The 15798-nt window shown below is 42.3% G+C and overlaps 1 protein-coding gene across 2 annotated transcripts in view; it reads left to right on the forward strand.

Moving 5' to 3' along the window:
* The window catches only part of MEGF10 (multiple EGF like domains 10), a 180468-nt gene that overhangs the window by 99345 nt on the left and 65325 nt on the right, over positions 1–15798 (forward strand). For both annotated transcript variants that reach the window (XM_040344756.1, XM_040344748.1), the window contains exons 6-8: positions 8469–8715; positions 11535–11655; positions 13962–14098. In XM_040344756.1, the coding sequence (XP_040200690.1) occupies positions 8469–8715; positions 11535–11655; positions 13962–14098 (505 nt within the window). The remainder of the gene's footprint in view (positions 1–8468; positions 8716–11534; positions 11656–13961; positions 14099–15798) is intronic.

Genomic DNA, 15798 nt, shown 5'->3' on the forward strand with positions numbered 1-15798 from the left:
AGTTACATGAAAACCAAACACACCATTGTTTTTCTTGTGAAATTCCCAATAAGTTTGATGTGTCACATGACACTCTTCCTATTGAAAAAACAAAAGTTGGATTCAAAATGGCCGACTTCAAAATGGCCGCCATGGTCACCACCCATCTTGAAAAGTTTCCCCCCTCACATATACTAATGTGCCACAAACAGGAAGTTAATATCACCAACCGTTCCCATTTTATTAAGGTGTATCTATATAAATGGCCCACCCTGTAGAATGCCTTCCCAGAGGAGTGGAGACTGTTTGTAGTTACAAAGGGAGGCAGGGGAACAACTCATGGAATGGGATAGCCAACAAGCTACTATTGGTTTGATGATCATGTGTCTATATAGTCTTTGTTGGAAATAAGTGAATATAGCTGTAATGGACAATTTATTCATAATAATCTAAGTTACTTGCTTGCTTGGTGTTGATGTCTTAGATCAGGATCCAGGTTAAATTGCTTTTAATAGTGTAGTGAAGTCATTTGTTTAGAGTGTAGGTGTAGGCAAACAGCTGAATGGACAGCAGAAGGACAATCCTGTGAACTGTGTAATTTCCCAAAACATGTTGTCATCCTATTTCAGCAGTTTAATACTCCTGCCAAACTCCATACATGGTCCTGGCCATTTACATTTCCCCACACCAGCAGTTCACAATACAGCTCTGTTAAGACTGAGACTGGATAATGAAGGAGCAGCAGCTCTCTGCTTTATATTCCAAAATGCAATGGAGAATTAGAAACGTGCAGGTTTTTATTTTAGAATGATGGAGGATTACAACTTGCTGCAGGTTTTTATTTTAGAATGATGGAGAATTACAACTTCCTGCAGGTTTTTATTTTTGTCTGTGTCCCTATTGTAGAGTTTTCCCCTAACTTCCTGTCTGGACAGCTGTGCAATTTGTTGTTCTGATGTCACAGGAAGTGGGGCCACAAATAGAAAGAAACTTTTAACTACACTATCCAAAGCGGAAAAAAAAATGGTTGTAGTTAGTCTTTTTTGTTAGGTGAAAGGAGACATAGTGGCATGGAGGAGTTATGTTTCTGTTGTGTGTTAGGTGATGTTCATGGCCTCCTATTAGAGTTTGATGTGACTGTGCTGTAGTAGTTTTGGAAATCCATGGCATTATTTCCTTTTTCTAGCAGTGATATTTCTAGATTTAATATTTAATGCAAGTATGTATCATCTCCCTGGCCACAGACATCTTGTGTGTCTGTAAATATCTGATTCTCACCCACCTATCTGGCATTAGGGACAAGGTCTATTGCTTAATATCCTCATGATGTTAACAAGTAATACGTTTGCTGTATCTCAGCCCAGGTCTGGTTAGCTAAGGATTTCCCAGATTTGGCTCTGCACAGGTAAAGCCAAATCAGAATTGGCCTTGGATCACACTCCCAGAAAGTCGCTTAAGGTGAGACTTTGCCATGCAACTTCATTGCGGCTTGCATGCGACTTTATTAACAGAAGTCAATGCAAGTCGGCAGAATGGCATGGCTGGGCACAAGCACGTACGTCTACTTTAAGTGCCCAGCCGTGGGTCGCGGGCGCCCGCGACCCGGTCCGAAGCTTCGTGGCCGCGGGACCATCAGACCCGATCACCGCTGGAGTCCCACGATCGGTCCCCGGAGCTGAAGAACGGGGAGAGCTGTGTGTAAACACAGCTTCCCCGTTCTTCACAGTGGCGCTGTCATTGATCGTGTGTTCCCTGATATAGGGAAAGGCGATCAATGAAATCACACGTCCAGCCCCGCCCCCTACAGTTAGAAACACATATGAGGTCACACTTAATCCCTTTAGCGCCCCCTAGTGGTTAACTCTCAAACTGCAATTGTCATTTTCACAGTAAACAATGCATTTTTATAGAATTTTTTGCTGTGAAAATGACAATGGTCCCAAAAATGTGTCAAAATTGTCCGATGTGTCCGCCATAATGTCGCAGTCATGAAAAAAATCGCTGATCGCCGCCATTAGTAGTAAAAAAAAAATAATAAAAATGCAATAAAACTATCATCTATTTTGTAAACGCTTTAAATGTTGCGCCACCCAATCGATAAACACTTATTGCGATTTTTTTTAACAAAATTAGGTAGAAGAATACGTATCGGCCAAAACTGAGGAATTTTTTTTTTATATATATTTTTGGGGGATATTTATTATAGCAAAAAGTAAAAAAAATAGATTTTTTTTCAAAATTGTAGCTCTATTTTTGTTTATAGCGAAAAAAAATAAAAACCGCCAAAAGAAAGCTCTATTTGTGGGGAAAAAAAGGACGCCAATTTTGTTTGGGAGCCACGTCGCACGACCGCGCAATTGTCAGTTAAAGCGACGCAGTGCCGAATCGCAAAAACTGGCCGGGTCCTTTACCTTCATTTTGGTCCGGGTCTTAAGTAGTTAAACAAGCTCAACTTAGAAGCTGATTGGCTACCATGCACATCTGCACCAGATTTTGCACTGTCCATTTTAGTAACTCAACCCCCATGTCTCCATGCTTTATTTTGCTTAGAAATCAAGGGCAGATTATTCATGTAGCAGTTACTTCCTGGAATCCATCTGCCCTTAGCTCAGGCATACAGGTGGGAGGGTGTGCTTAGAGAAAACACCATCTCCCATCCTGAAGATTCCTGAGAAGTAACTGAACAAATGTAATATAAGTAAATATAATATACCTTCCTATCTATTTTCTAATGCTAGCAGCATACAATTTAAAAATAGTGTTGATTGAGAGAGTAAAGTTCTGCTTTCATCTACCATAATTCAGATATATTCATGCAACACAGGACTTCAGCTACACACTTGGAATGTAAATCCCTTTTTCACCCTTTTTTCCCTGCATCAGGTATAACATTTCATTGCTGTTATTGTGTTCACATAATACTTTGATCCACCCATCATCCAAAACAAAAATGTGTCCTTAAGCAAAACCACCATATTTACTTTACAGCTCAGTGATATAAAAGTATCATTATCAGTTCACAAAATAAACCGTATACATTTAGTTTTCTTTGTTTCTGTAAAAGTAATAAATCCCTAGAAATATTTATTACATTAAAATAGTACACCATCAAAACTTGACGAATTAAATTTATGTAAAAAAAAACATCGCTCCTTTTTCCACATACAGGTGTATCTCATAAAATTAGAAAATCAACAAAAAGTTCATTTGTTTCAGTAATTCAATTTAAAAAGTGAAGCTCATATATTTTATATAGATGATATACAGTATATCAAGCATTTCGGTCTTTTAATTTTGAATATGGCTAACAGCTAGTGAAAACCCAAAATTCAGTATCTCAGAAAATTTGAATACATAATACCAATAAAAAAAAAAAAAAAGGATTTTAAATAAATAAATGTTGACTTAAAAAAAGTATGTCCATGTACAGTGTAGTATGCAGTCAATACTTGGCCGGGGCTCCTTTTTCATGAATTACCGGTACTGCATCAATGCGGCGTGGCATGGAGACAATCAGCCTGTGGCACTGCTGAGGTGTCATGGAAGCCCAGGTTGTCTGCATTGTTGGGTCTGATGTCACTCATCTTCCTCATAACAGATTCTCTATGGGGTTTAGGTCAGGCCAGTTTGCTTGCCAATCAAGCACAGTGATACCATGATCATTAACCCCTTCCCGACCGCCGCATGTATATATACATCGGCAGAATGGCACGTACAGGCACATTGGCGTACCTGTACGTCCCTGTCTTCTAGCGGGTGGGGGGTCCGATCGGGACCCCCCCGCGCTACATGCGGCGATCGGATTCCCTCGGGGAGCGATCCGGGACGACGGCGCGGCTATTCGTTTATAGCCGCTCCGTCGCGAGCGCTCCCCGGAGCTGAAGAACGGGGAGAGCCGTATGTAAACACGGCTTCCGTGTGCTTCACTATGGCGCTGCATCGATCGAGTGATCCCTTATATAGGGAGACTCGATCAATTACGTCATTCCTACAGCCACACCCCCCTACAGTTGTAAACACACACTAGGTGAACACTAAATCCTACAGCGCCCCCTGTGGTTAACTCCCAAACTGCAACTGTCATTTTCACAATAAACAATGCAATTTAAAGGCATTTTTTGCTGTGAAAATGACAATGGTCCCAAAAATGTGTCAAAATTGTCCGAAGTGTCCGCCATAATGTCGCAGTCACGAAAAAAATCGCTGATCGCCGCCATTAGTAGTAAAAAAAAAAAAATTATAAAAATGCAATAAAACTATCCCCTATTTTGTAAACGCTATAAATTTTGCGCAAACCAATCGATAAACGCTTATTGCGATTTTTTTTACCAAAAATAGGTAGAAGAATATGTATCGGCCTAAACTGAGGAAAAACTATTTTTATATATGTTTTTGGGGGATATTTATTATAGCAAAAAGTAAAAATATTGCATTTTTTTTAAAATTGTCGCTCTATTTTTGTTTATAGCGCAAAAAATAAAAACCGCAGAGGTGATCAAATACCACCAAAAGAAAGCTCTATTTGTGGGGAAAAAAGGACGCCAATTTTGTTTGGGAGCCACGTCGCACGACCGCGCAATTGTCTGTTAAAGCGACGCAGTGCCGAATTATAAAAACGCCTTGGGTCATGTAGCAGCATATTGGTCCGGTCCTTAAGTGGTTAAACCAGGTATTGGTACTTTTGGCAGTATGGGCAGGTGCCAAGCTCTGCTGAAAAATGAAATCCGCATCTCCAGAAAGCTAGTCAGCAGAGGGAAGCATGAAGCGCTCTAGAATTTCCTGGTAGAGCGCTGCATTGACTTTGGACTTGATAAAACACAGTGGACCAACACCAGCAGATGACATGGCTCCCTAAATCATCACGGACTGTGGAAAATTTTGCATTTCATTTGGAAATCAAGGTCCCAGAGTCTGGAGGAAGAGTGGAGAGGCACAGAATCTGAGTTGTATGAGGTCCAGTGTGAAGTTTCCACAGTCGGTGATGACTTGGGGAGCCATGTCATCTGCTGGTGTTGGTCCACTGGGTTTTATCAAGTCCAAAGTCACCAAATCTCACTCCAAATACTAGTAGTCAGGAGCAGCAGTACCTGAGGTCGGAGAGGGATTAGAACATCTGTCAGGTTTTTAATGCTTTCTGCTCCCCCATTAGAGAAATTCACTCTCCCTATCTGTCAGGTTTACCAGCATCACCAAAAGTGAAAGTGCAAGAAAATCCCAAATTTCGGGTTGTCTTCAAAAGAGTAATAGAGGGGAAATCTTTGAATAAGGACACTAGTTCTGGTGATTCTGGTGACAACAAGGGATTCCCTCACTTTGGAGGGATTTCCTCTCACTTCCTGTTTTGGGTATGGAACAGGAGGTGAAGGGAAATCTTTCCAATGGGACATAGATGTCAAAACGACTTCTTTATTCTATCCAAAATGAAAAATGCATTTAGTTCTACTTTAAACGGCCCCAAGAACATGGTATTTTAGGCAAACTCATACTTTGTCACTGTAACATGGAACAATTTGGCATTCCAGAATAGTAAAGTCATTTTTTCCTTGATTGGGTGGTGTGTGTTATGTTGGCTTGGTATAAACCTGCTTCACTAAATTATATTTGGGCCAATGCCCTACTGAAGTAATGCTTTGTGCCATTCTCTCATCTACCCCGTTGAAAGAAATAAAACGTGAATTTATACTGTTTTCCTATCCTCTAACTAGTTCCTTATTTATACTAAAAAAAAAAAGTCAACATTTTGTTTTTATCTATTGCATTTTTATTAGCCGCCACAGTTTTCCAGCGGCAGGTTGGTTCAGCTGGGCAAATCGACATTACCTTGCGTCGCTTCGCCGCCGGAGCCAATGCGATGACCGCCGGGCACCCGCGATCACTCTTGTCAGAGTGAGAACCGGGATCTGTGTGTGTATCCTGTTTTTTTCAGGGGAGAAATGACTGGTCGTGTGTTAAAGCAGGGGTTCACCCGAATTTTTTTTTTAACATTAGATTGAGGCTAATTACGGGAAGAAGAATCGGGTGTTTTTTTTTTCAAAACAATGCAGTACCTACCGTTTTAGAGATAGATGTTCTCCGCCACTTCCGGGTATGGTCTTCGGGACTGGGCGTTCCTATTTGATTGACAGCCTTCCGACGGTCGCATACAGCGCGTCACGAGTTGCCGAACGTCGGTGCGGCTCTATACGGCGCCTGCGCACTGACGTTCCGCTACTTTCGGAAACTCGTGATGCGCTGTATGCGACGGTCGGAAGGCTGTCAATCAAATAGGAACGCCCAGTCCCGCAGCCCATACCTGGAAGCCACAGAGAACATCTATCTCTAAAACGGTAAGTACTGCATTGATTTAAAAAAAAAAAAACGTTTCTGCTTCCCGTAATTAGCCTCAATCTAATGTTAAAATTTTATTTTTTGGGTGAACCTCCACTTTAATACAAATTTTGAACAGCGATCTTTCATCTCACCTAGTAAGTCCCATCCTCCTTCAGTTAGAACACAGTGAGGGAACCCAGTTAGCTCCTTGATCGCCCCCTAGTGTTAACCCCTTCCCTGACAATTACATTTTTACAGTATCGGTGCATTTTTATAGGGCTGTAAAATTGTCAATGGTCCCAAAAATGTGTCAAAAGTGTCCAATCTGTCGACCATAATGTTGCAGTCCCGATAAAAATCACAGATCGCTGCCATTACTAGTAAAAAAAATTATAATAATAAAAATGCCATAAAACTACCCCTTATTTTGTAGACACTAAAACATTTGCGCAAAGCAATCAATATACCCTTATTTCAAATTTTTTACCAAAAATATGTAGAAGGATACATATCGTCCTAAACTGAGGGGAAAAAAATGTGGGATATTTATTATAGCAAAAAGTAAAAAATATTGCTTTTTTTTTCAAAATGTACTTATTTTTTTTGTTTAAAGCGCAAAAAATAAAAACCGTAGAGGTGATCAAATACCACCAAAATAAAGCTCTATTTGTGAGAAAAAAAGGATGTCAATTTTGTTTGGGTACAGCGTTGCGCAATTGTCAGTTAAAGCAAAGCAGTGCCGAATAGCAAAAAGTGCTCTGGTCAGGAAGAAGGGTGTAAATCCTTCAGGGGCTGAAGTGGTTAAAGATAACTTCACTTTCCAATTCAAATCTTAGTTAAGATGTCAAAGTTTACCTTGCAACATACATTTTATAGACTCTGGGCCAGATTCATAAAAGAATTACGCCGGCGTATCTATTGATACGCCGCGTAATTTTAAATTTCCCGCGTCGTATCTTTGTTTTGTATCTACAAAACAAGATACGACTGCATCTGGGATTGATCCGACAGGCGTACGTCTTAGTACGCCGTCGGATCGTAGATGCATTTTTTCCACCGGCCGCTAGGTGGCGTTTCCGTCGAATTCCACGTCGAGTATGCAAATTAGCTAGTTACGGCGATCCACGAACGTACGTCCGGCCGGCGCATTTTTTGTTGTTGTTTGCATTCGGCTTTTTCCGGCGTATAGTTACCCCTGCTATTATGAGGCGTACTCAATGTTAAGTATGGCCGTTGTTCCCGCGTCGAATTTTGAATTTTTTACGTCGTTTGCGTAAGTCATTCGCGAATACGGCTGTACGTCATTTACGTTCACGTCAAATCCAATACGTCCTTGCGACGTAATTTGGAGCAATGCACACTGTGATATTTTACGGACGGCACATGCGCCGTTCAAAAAAAACGTAAAAAAAACGCGGGGTCAAGTCAAATTTAAATAAAACACGCCCCCAGCATCCCCATTTGAATTACGCGGCCTTACGCCGCAACACATACGTTACGCTGCCGTAAATAAGGGCGCAAGTTCTTTCAGAATACAGAACTTGCGCCCAAAGTTACAGCGGCGTAACGTATCGGGGATACGTTACGCCAGCAGAAAGATCCGCTGATCTTTCTGAATCTGGCCCTCTATATTCTATTCTACAACATGGGTGGGTTTATTTCAGGTAAAGGGAAATCTGCAAAGTGAAAAAACCTATAGCAGCCAATCAAAATAGTCTATCACTCATTGACTTCATTAACATCAAATATTATCGGTTCTTATGCATTACTGTACCTAACTCCTGTTAGTAAAATATATAAATAGCCCAGTTTTGTGGCGCTACTTAGTATAATTAGTGCAGATAGACAGTAACTGCCATCTGATTGGCTACTTTGGGTAACCCTACTATTTCTTCTGAACAAGCCTCCATAAATTACTTTTTATTGAGTATCATTAATAATGATTGCTGTTGCTCTTCCGAAGACAGGTATACTTCAACATCCAATACTGTTTCCTGCTTAGTCAGTAGCTCCAGATATCCTGCAATCAATCCTTCCAATTTTTTGGAGTTGCATGCCTTGTTGCAGATGATGTTATTGATCAAGTCACGTACTGAGTGCAAGTCGTGTTTTTCACTGTCATCCATCATCCTCCTGTAAACATGTTATAAACAGCTTCTTTTTTCATCATTATTTTGCAGCTTGTGATGTTGACCATTGGGGCCCACACTGCAGTAGTCGGTGTCAGTGTAAAAATGGCGCACTGTGCAATCCCATTACAGGAGCGTGTCACTGTGCTTCTGGCTTCAAGGGCTGGCGCTGCGAGGCTCTCTGTAATCCAGGCACGTATGGAAATGACTGCCAACAAAAGTGTCAGTGTCAAAATGGAGCAACTTGTGATCATGTAACTGGAGAGTGCCGATGTCCTCCTGGATACACCGGTGCATTGTAAGTATGAACTAAATGAGAATCCTTATATGGTGTGTTCATCAACAAGCATGACTACTTTTTCAAATGATGATATCAGCAATTCCTACCACAGTAGCATAAAAATTCTCATGGGCATGAAATGACAACAAATGATTTTGCATCTATGAGGTGGGGAGACGGCAGCCATATAGGAAGTACAACAATCAGACATGGTAGTAAATCCTGTTCTGATAACTATTATTCCTTTATAGATCAGCTATCGTGACATTATTTTGCTTCAATGCTGCCCATCCATAGAAATAAACACATGGCTGAACCAGTAGTGTATTTAGGTTTTGTGCTGCCCTAGCCCTGACTAAATTCATGCACCCCCTAATTCCAATACAATTTACCCCTTCCTGTCAAGGCCACACCCCTTGTTGTTTAAGACCCGCCCTGAAATTTTCAAGTGGGGACACTAGTTCTTAGGGCGTGGGGGGGGGGCAATGGATTCCCTTAATTTGCATATATTTCCACTCACTTTGTTTGTCTATGGGGCAGGAAGTGAAGGGAAAGCTCTGCAAAAGACAGGGATGGTAAAAAATTGACAGGGGCTATAACCCTCCCTTACTCTATCCAAAATAAAAAAAAGTGTTGCCTATAGTTCTACAAATTTCTGATAATTTTATGGAGAGGACTCCAAGAAAAGTTTGATGTGAGCTTTTGGTTGGAAAATCCGAGCGTGTGTAGGCCCTATCAGACATTTTCTGTCGGAATTTCCGACGGGCAAAAATTTGAGAGCTGGTTCTCAAATTTTCCGGCGGGAAAAGTCCCAATCGTCTGTATGCAATTCCGACGGAGAAAAATCCTACGCATGGTCGGAATCATTAAACTTCATTTTTCTCGGCTCGTTGTAATGTTGTACGTCACTGCGTTCTTGACGGTCGGAATTTTCGACCGCATTTGTGTGACCGTGTGTATGCAACACAAGTTTGAGCCAACATTCCATCGGAAAAAAATCCACGGTTTTCATGTTGGAAATTCTGATCGTGTGTACGCAGCATAAGAAGACAAAATCATGCCAATAGTGCAGCAGAAACATATAGCACAGTGAGGAAGGTTTGTGGTCCAGGATGATAGGATAGTCAAAATTAGAAAAGTCGCCCCCCCCCCCTCCCCCACGGCTGCGGAATGCCGGCCGCCCGCATATTGGAAGCAGTGTGGCCATTTTATAGGAGCGCTAGACTAATTTGCCTAACAGTGTAACGCAAGGGACTCTTTTCGTGCTGCCCCCCTGCAAAGTGCTGCCCTAGGCCTGGACCTTGTTGGCCTAGGCCAAGATATAGCATTGGGCTGAACCTACCACTCAATTTTATTATGTACTCCCTAGTAGACTGAAGTATTGCAGTCATGGTGCCTGCACATTCAACCATTTCACATTCAACCACCTAATGTGCAGAAGAAAACTGTCTGCATAGAAACTAATATGGGATCCAATGTACTTGAAAAAATATTTTGCAGCCATCACAATATGGAAAATGTGATATCTCCTGAACCTACTTTTCCCTGTGTTGGTGACTGCAAACACTCACCATATTTGTTGTATTATAAGAACGTTTACTGATGTTGTCCATTTTAAGCTAGATAATTTTCTGTTATTGTGTTAAAAATATGTGAATGCATTGTTCTGTACTCAGCTGGTAGCCCATCTGTTGACTTTGTGTTTGTGGGTGGGATCCTTTTTAATGCATTTGGTACATGTACAAGGAACTGGGTTGGGAGGGCCGGAAAATATAAGGTAAATTCATGATGAACCTTATATCTTTTTACTGTTCTAGCACTATGGGTTACTGCCCACTAATATATTGTAGTGGTTGGCTTGTTTCCAAACTTGTCCAACTAGACCATATGTGTGGCATTTTTAGTATTTTTTGCTGGCCGTAGACACCAATCTTTGAGGAACAGTATTTATACTTTTCCTTTGCTTACAGTAATAAAGTGTGAGGCCTCGTACACACGACCGAGGAACTCGTCGGAAAAGACACATCGTTTTCCTGGACGAGTTCCTTGTTAGGCTTGTCGAGGAACTCGACAAGCTTGCTTTGCGTACACACGGTCAAGACCAAATCTCCTTGTTCTCAAACGCGGTGACATCCAACACATACAATGTCAGGGGAAGTTCGATTCCACTGGCACAGCCCTTGGGGCTGCTTTTACTAATCTCATGTTACTGCTAAAAGTTTGGTGATAGACGATTTGCACTTTTCAGACTGTTACAGCGTGAAAAATGTGTTATCTCCATTACAAACGCTACTTTTACCGAAGGTGCGCTCCCGTCTCATACTTTATTCAGAGCATGCGCGGGTTTCTTAGCATACACACGATCGTGTTTCTCGTCGAAAACCAGCACGACGAGGAACACGACAAGGAAATTGAGACTCCCGTCGAGAAAAAAGAGAACTTGTTCTCTTTTTTCCTCGTCGAGTTCCTCGACAGTTTCCTCGATGAAAAATATACATACGACCATTTTCCTCGGCAAAAAAGCTCTCCCACCAAGTTTCTTGATGGATTCTATCGAGGAAAATGGTCGTGTGTACGAGGCCTTAGGTTGTAAATGAGGGCTCAGGAATAAGAAAAACTTGTTGAACCTCCAATTAAATAAATAAATAAAAATACCCAATTCAGCCAATGTAGAGTGCCAATGTACATGGAAATCAGCAGATCACAAAGCTATTTTTTCTCTGACCAATAAATCTAAACAAGATCTTCTAAAAGGAAAATGTAGGCTCCTAAAATAGTGGGAATAATAAGGTTCACAATATGCAAAGCCAGTCATGTTGCCTATCCTATTGTTTCAGCTGTGAGGACCTTTGCCCGCCGGGTAAGCATGGCCCTCAGTGTGAAGAGAGATGCCCGTGTCAGAATGGCGGAGTTTGCCACCACGTCACTGGAGAATGCTCATGTCCTGCGGGATGGATGGTACGTCCCATGAACTCATTACACTGTTTTGGTTAGCTTGGCATTTGAAGTCTGATCAATAAAGATAATTAACTAATTCAGTCAATAACCCTTTTTGTTTTATGCTCAATGACCTTTGGTAAAAATAGTAATTAATTAAGTGACACAATGCAGCAGAGTGCTTTCTTAATCTTTTCACTGCCTGAAGGAGTGGGATTCTATTATATTAAAACCAAGGAAGCGATAATTACTTTTAAAAGGAATCTCTAGGGTAAATTTTTCCATTATTTGCTTCAAAAGGGATTAATTTTGAACTAATTGTATTATGGCTATTAATATACTCCAGTGCTGTACAAATTGAGGTTTGGGCATACAATCTAAAATATTGAACACAGTCAATTATACTTTTACTTAGAGTGTAAATCTTCCGTAAGCAACATGCAATTAACTCTAGCCATTCATATATAACTGTAAAATGGGAAAAAAAATCATTCTTACTGGTTTTACTTCTGTTAATATCGATTTGTATAGTTGACCATTTCTCAGACCAGAACAGTGGTGTTGGTACCAACATTTCTAATGGGTAATTGTTGGAAAAATGTATTCTGCTGACTTGGTCACTTCACTGCCTCCAGTCTGCTGGTCAGACAGTCAAGTAGGAGCAGCACAACGATGAGGTGATGCATCTGCTGTCCCTTGTAGTCAGCAAGCTTCCAGTGTTAGGCCCCGTACACACGACCGAGGAACTCGACGTGCCAAACACATCGAGTTCCCCGTCGAGTTCAGTGTGGAAGCCGCCGAGGAGCTCGGCGGGCCGACTTTCCTCATTGAACAACGAGGAAATAGAGAACATGTTCTCTTTTCGGCCCAACGAGTTTCTTGACGGGTTCCTCGCTGAAAAGTGTACACACGATCGAGTTTCTCGCCAGAATCCAGCTCCGATCGAGTTTCTGGCTGAATTCTGCCGAGAAACTCGGTCGTGTGTACGGGGCCTCAGACTGACAGCACTCTGCATTGCAGTACTACCATACTGGCCCAGGAGCCTGGCTTTCCTTTTCTCTACAGGGGACTAACAGAAGAAAATATAAAGATTTAAGCAACAGTCTTTATACTTTTTAATGATTACATGGGTGGATTATATATCTGGATGGTATTCAGCTTTTATGTGCATATCATTAAAAAATGTCTATGTAACACAAACTTAAAGAGGATCTTCAGTTGCCCCCCCCCAAAAAAAAGTCAGCAGCTACAAATACAGTAGCTGCTGAATTTTAATTAAAGGACCGTACCTTCATAAATTTTATTTAAAGGGTCACTATAGGATTTATTTTTTCTTTAAAATAACAAACATGTTATACTTACCTTTACTGTGCAGTTCGTTTTGCACAGAGTGGCCCCCGATCCACATCTTTGGGGGTCTCTGGTCCTCCCCGCAAGAACTCACCACATTCATGCGAGAGAGCTCGCACAGTGGTGAGTCCTTGCGGGCGCGCTCCCGTGATACAGCGAGCGGCCATAGCCGCTCACTGTATCACTCGGCCCCACCTCTCGGCGCACCGCGTCACAGGATGTGATTGACAGCAGCGCCAGTGGCTGCGCTGCTCTCAATCCATCCGCTCTAGCCAATCAGCGGCCAGGCTGAGCGGCGAAGAGGATCTCGGGACCGAGCGCGGGACTTTCGAGGGGTCAGGTAAGTAAAACGGGGGCTCGGGGGGGGGGGGGGGGTGGCATCTTCAGATGTTTTTTCACCTTAGTGAGTTTACAACTCTTTTAAGGACACTTACCTGTCCAGGGATTCAGTGCTGTCCTCATCTGGGGGCCAGCGTCGGCGTGTTTGCCGGCTGTGACTCCTGGTGGCTTCACAGTCAGCTTCCAACTGCAAATGCAGGGGAACCGCGCTGTGGGTTGTGAATGGTCCCGCAGCCTTCTGTGACCTGTCACATAAGGCTGCCGGCTAAGAGGGGGGAGGGGGGTGGACGAACTTCCGTTCAGATTGCCTAGGCAATCCAAGCGGACGTGGGAGCATGTACCTTTTAAAACCAGGTACCCACTTCCCCCAGAAAAATTAACATGTCCAAAAGTGGTAGAGGAAAAGGGGAAGAGTTGGAAAAGGGAAACTTACCATTTTGGGTGAAGTATGGCTTTAACTATATCATCTGCTAATCTGTGAAACTACATTATTGTAATTAATGACTTTGTCAGATTTAAGCTTGTACTATTTTGTGCTTCTGGAAAATTGTTATAAACCTATGAGGTCAGGCGTTCATTTTAATTAGCTGCTGCCTCAATTCCTTTAAGCTGCATGATACCATTCTGTTTTAATTTAGGGCACAGTTTGTGGCCAGCCTTGCCCCGAGGGTCGTTACGGCAGGAACTGTACTCAGGAGTGCCAATGCCACAATGGAGGGACATGCGACTTTGCCACAGGCCAATGTCATTGCAGCCCTGGATACAATGGTGAAAGGTGAGAAAATTACATTCTTCCACTCTAAATGTTAACAAGTAAGCCCCATACACACTATCAGTTTTCCTGACGGTTTTCTCTTCAGGTTTACCAAAACCATCTAATATGAGGTCAAACCTCAAGATTTTCAATTTGTATGCAATCAGGCAGGCCCTTGCACTACATGGTTTTGGTAAACCTGATGAGAAACCCGTCAGGAAAACTGATAGTGTGTATGGGGCTTCACAGAGTCCTTGCGTATTGTCAAAGGGATAACTACACATTCAAGAAATCTGGGATGAAGTGTACTTGCCTCAATCTATACCATCTAGTGTAGATCCTGGCTGATCTCTGCTTCTCTTGCAATCTGCATCTGTCATCTATCACTTCGTGGTGACATCCCCTCTGCACATAACAGGTGATTGATAGCCTCAGATGTGCATGTTTCCCTATGAGACTGTGTAGAGGCCCTCTGCTCTGTGCTGTGCAATGTGTGACATCGGATTATGCCCCCTGCCCCCTGGAGCCCAAGAAATACAATCTGATCTGTGTACTTTAGGAGGAGAGAGGACTGTAGACTTCACTGGGCTTATGTAAAGGTTTATTATCACGCTATTGCTATAGTCAGGGCTGCTGTTAGAAATCACAGGGTCCTGTACAGCCTACCTTATAGGGTCCTCAGTCCCCCCATGCTAAAAATACACTAAAATCACTATTAGCTGGCACAAACACAACAAAATTCCTGCCATATCTAAAAAATAACAATGTATTGAATCAATAAATAAAGCTCTATTCTTGGAGCTCAATCACAGGCTCTGTGGCCTCTACAGTGTATATCAGCAGTTTGTTTCCGTGGCTGGAGCCACTTGAAGCTGTGTGCAGGCAGCCTATGTTAAGCTATGGGGACACAGCAGCTGTAGGAACACAGGTGTGTGGGTGCAAGTGTATGACCCTAAACATAGACAGTGTGCATTCAGGGCCACCCGCCCACACCTGTCAAATTAGTACCCGTGGCTCTGTTCTTACAGCCACTGTGTCCCTGTAGAGTAACAGATGTCTTCAACCGCATGAGCAAACCACATGGCCAGAGTACCCTTAGGGTTCGTTTACATTAAGGAGCAGTAAAACCCCACAGTTGACCACCCCCAACCGCTACCCTACTTTAGCAGAAGAGGCAGTGGGCAGGGTGTATATATGCAGCCATTGCAGGAATTACTGTATACCCCCTGTGAAATGCGACCCAATCAAGTGAATAATACTGCTCTGCAAGTGCCCTGCGGCCACATGGTTGTGCTATTGCAGGGTTCAAGCAAACGGTGAGGAGGCAATATGTCTCTTCACTGCCTGTCAAATGCTGTCTGAAGAGTGCTCTAAATGCTGATTGCTTTACAGAGCACAACGCACATGTGAATGAGCCCTTCATTGCATTTTTTCTTAAATTTTTTAAAAATTTGTAAAATAAATGTTTTACATTTTTTAAATGCCCTGATGGGTGTGCTTTGGTGAAATATCAGCTGCACTGGTGATGAATGAATAGGAAGCACTAATAGTAGGCTTTCTGTTCATTCACAAGAAAGACTTATGCCCTCCCTGTACACACGATCGGTTCGTCTGATGAAAATGGACGTTTTCATCAGACGAACCGATCGTGTGTGGTCCCCATCAGTTTTTTCCCATCGGTGAAAAAAAATAGAATCTGTTTTAAATTTTTTCTTATGGTT

Source organism: Rana temporaria, chromosome 1, assembly GCF_905171775.1.
Source record: "Rana temporaria chromosome 1, aRanTem1.1, whole genome shotgun sequence".
Lineage (NCBI taxonomy): Eukaryota > Metazoa > Chordata > Amphibia > Anura > Ranidae > Rana > Rana temporaria.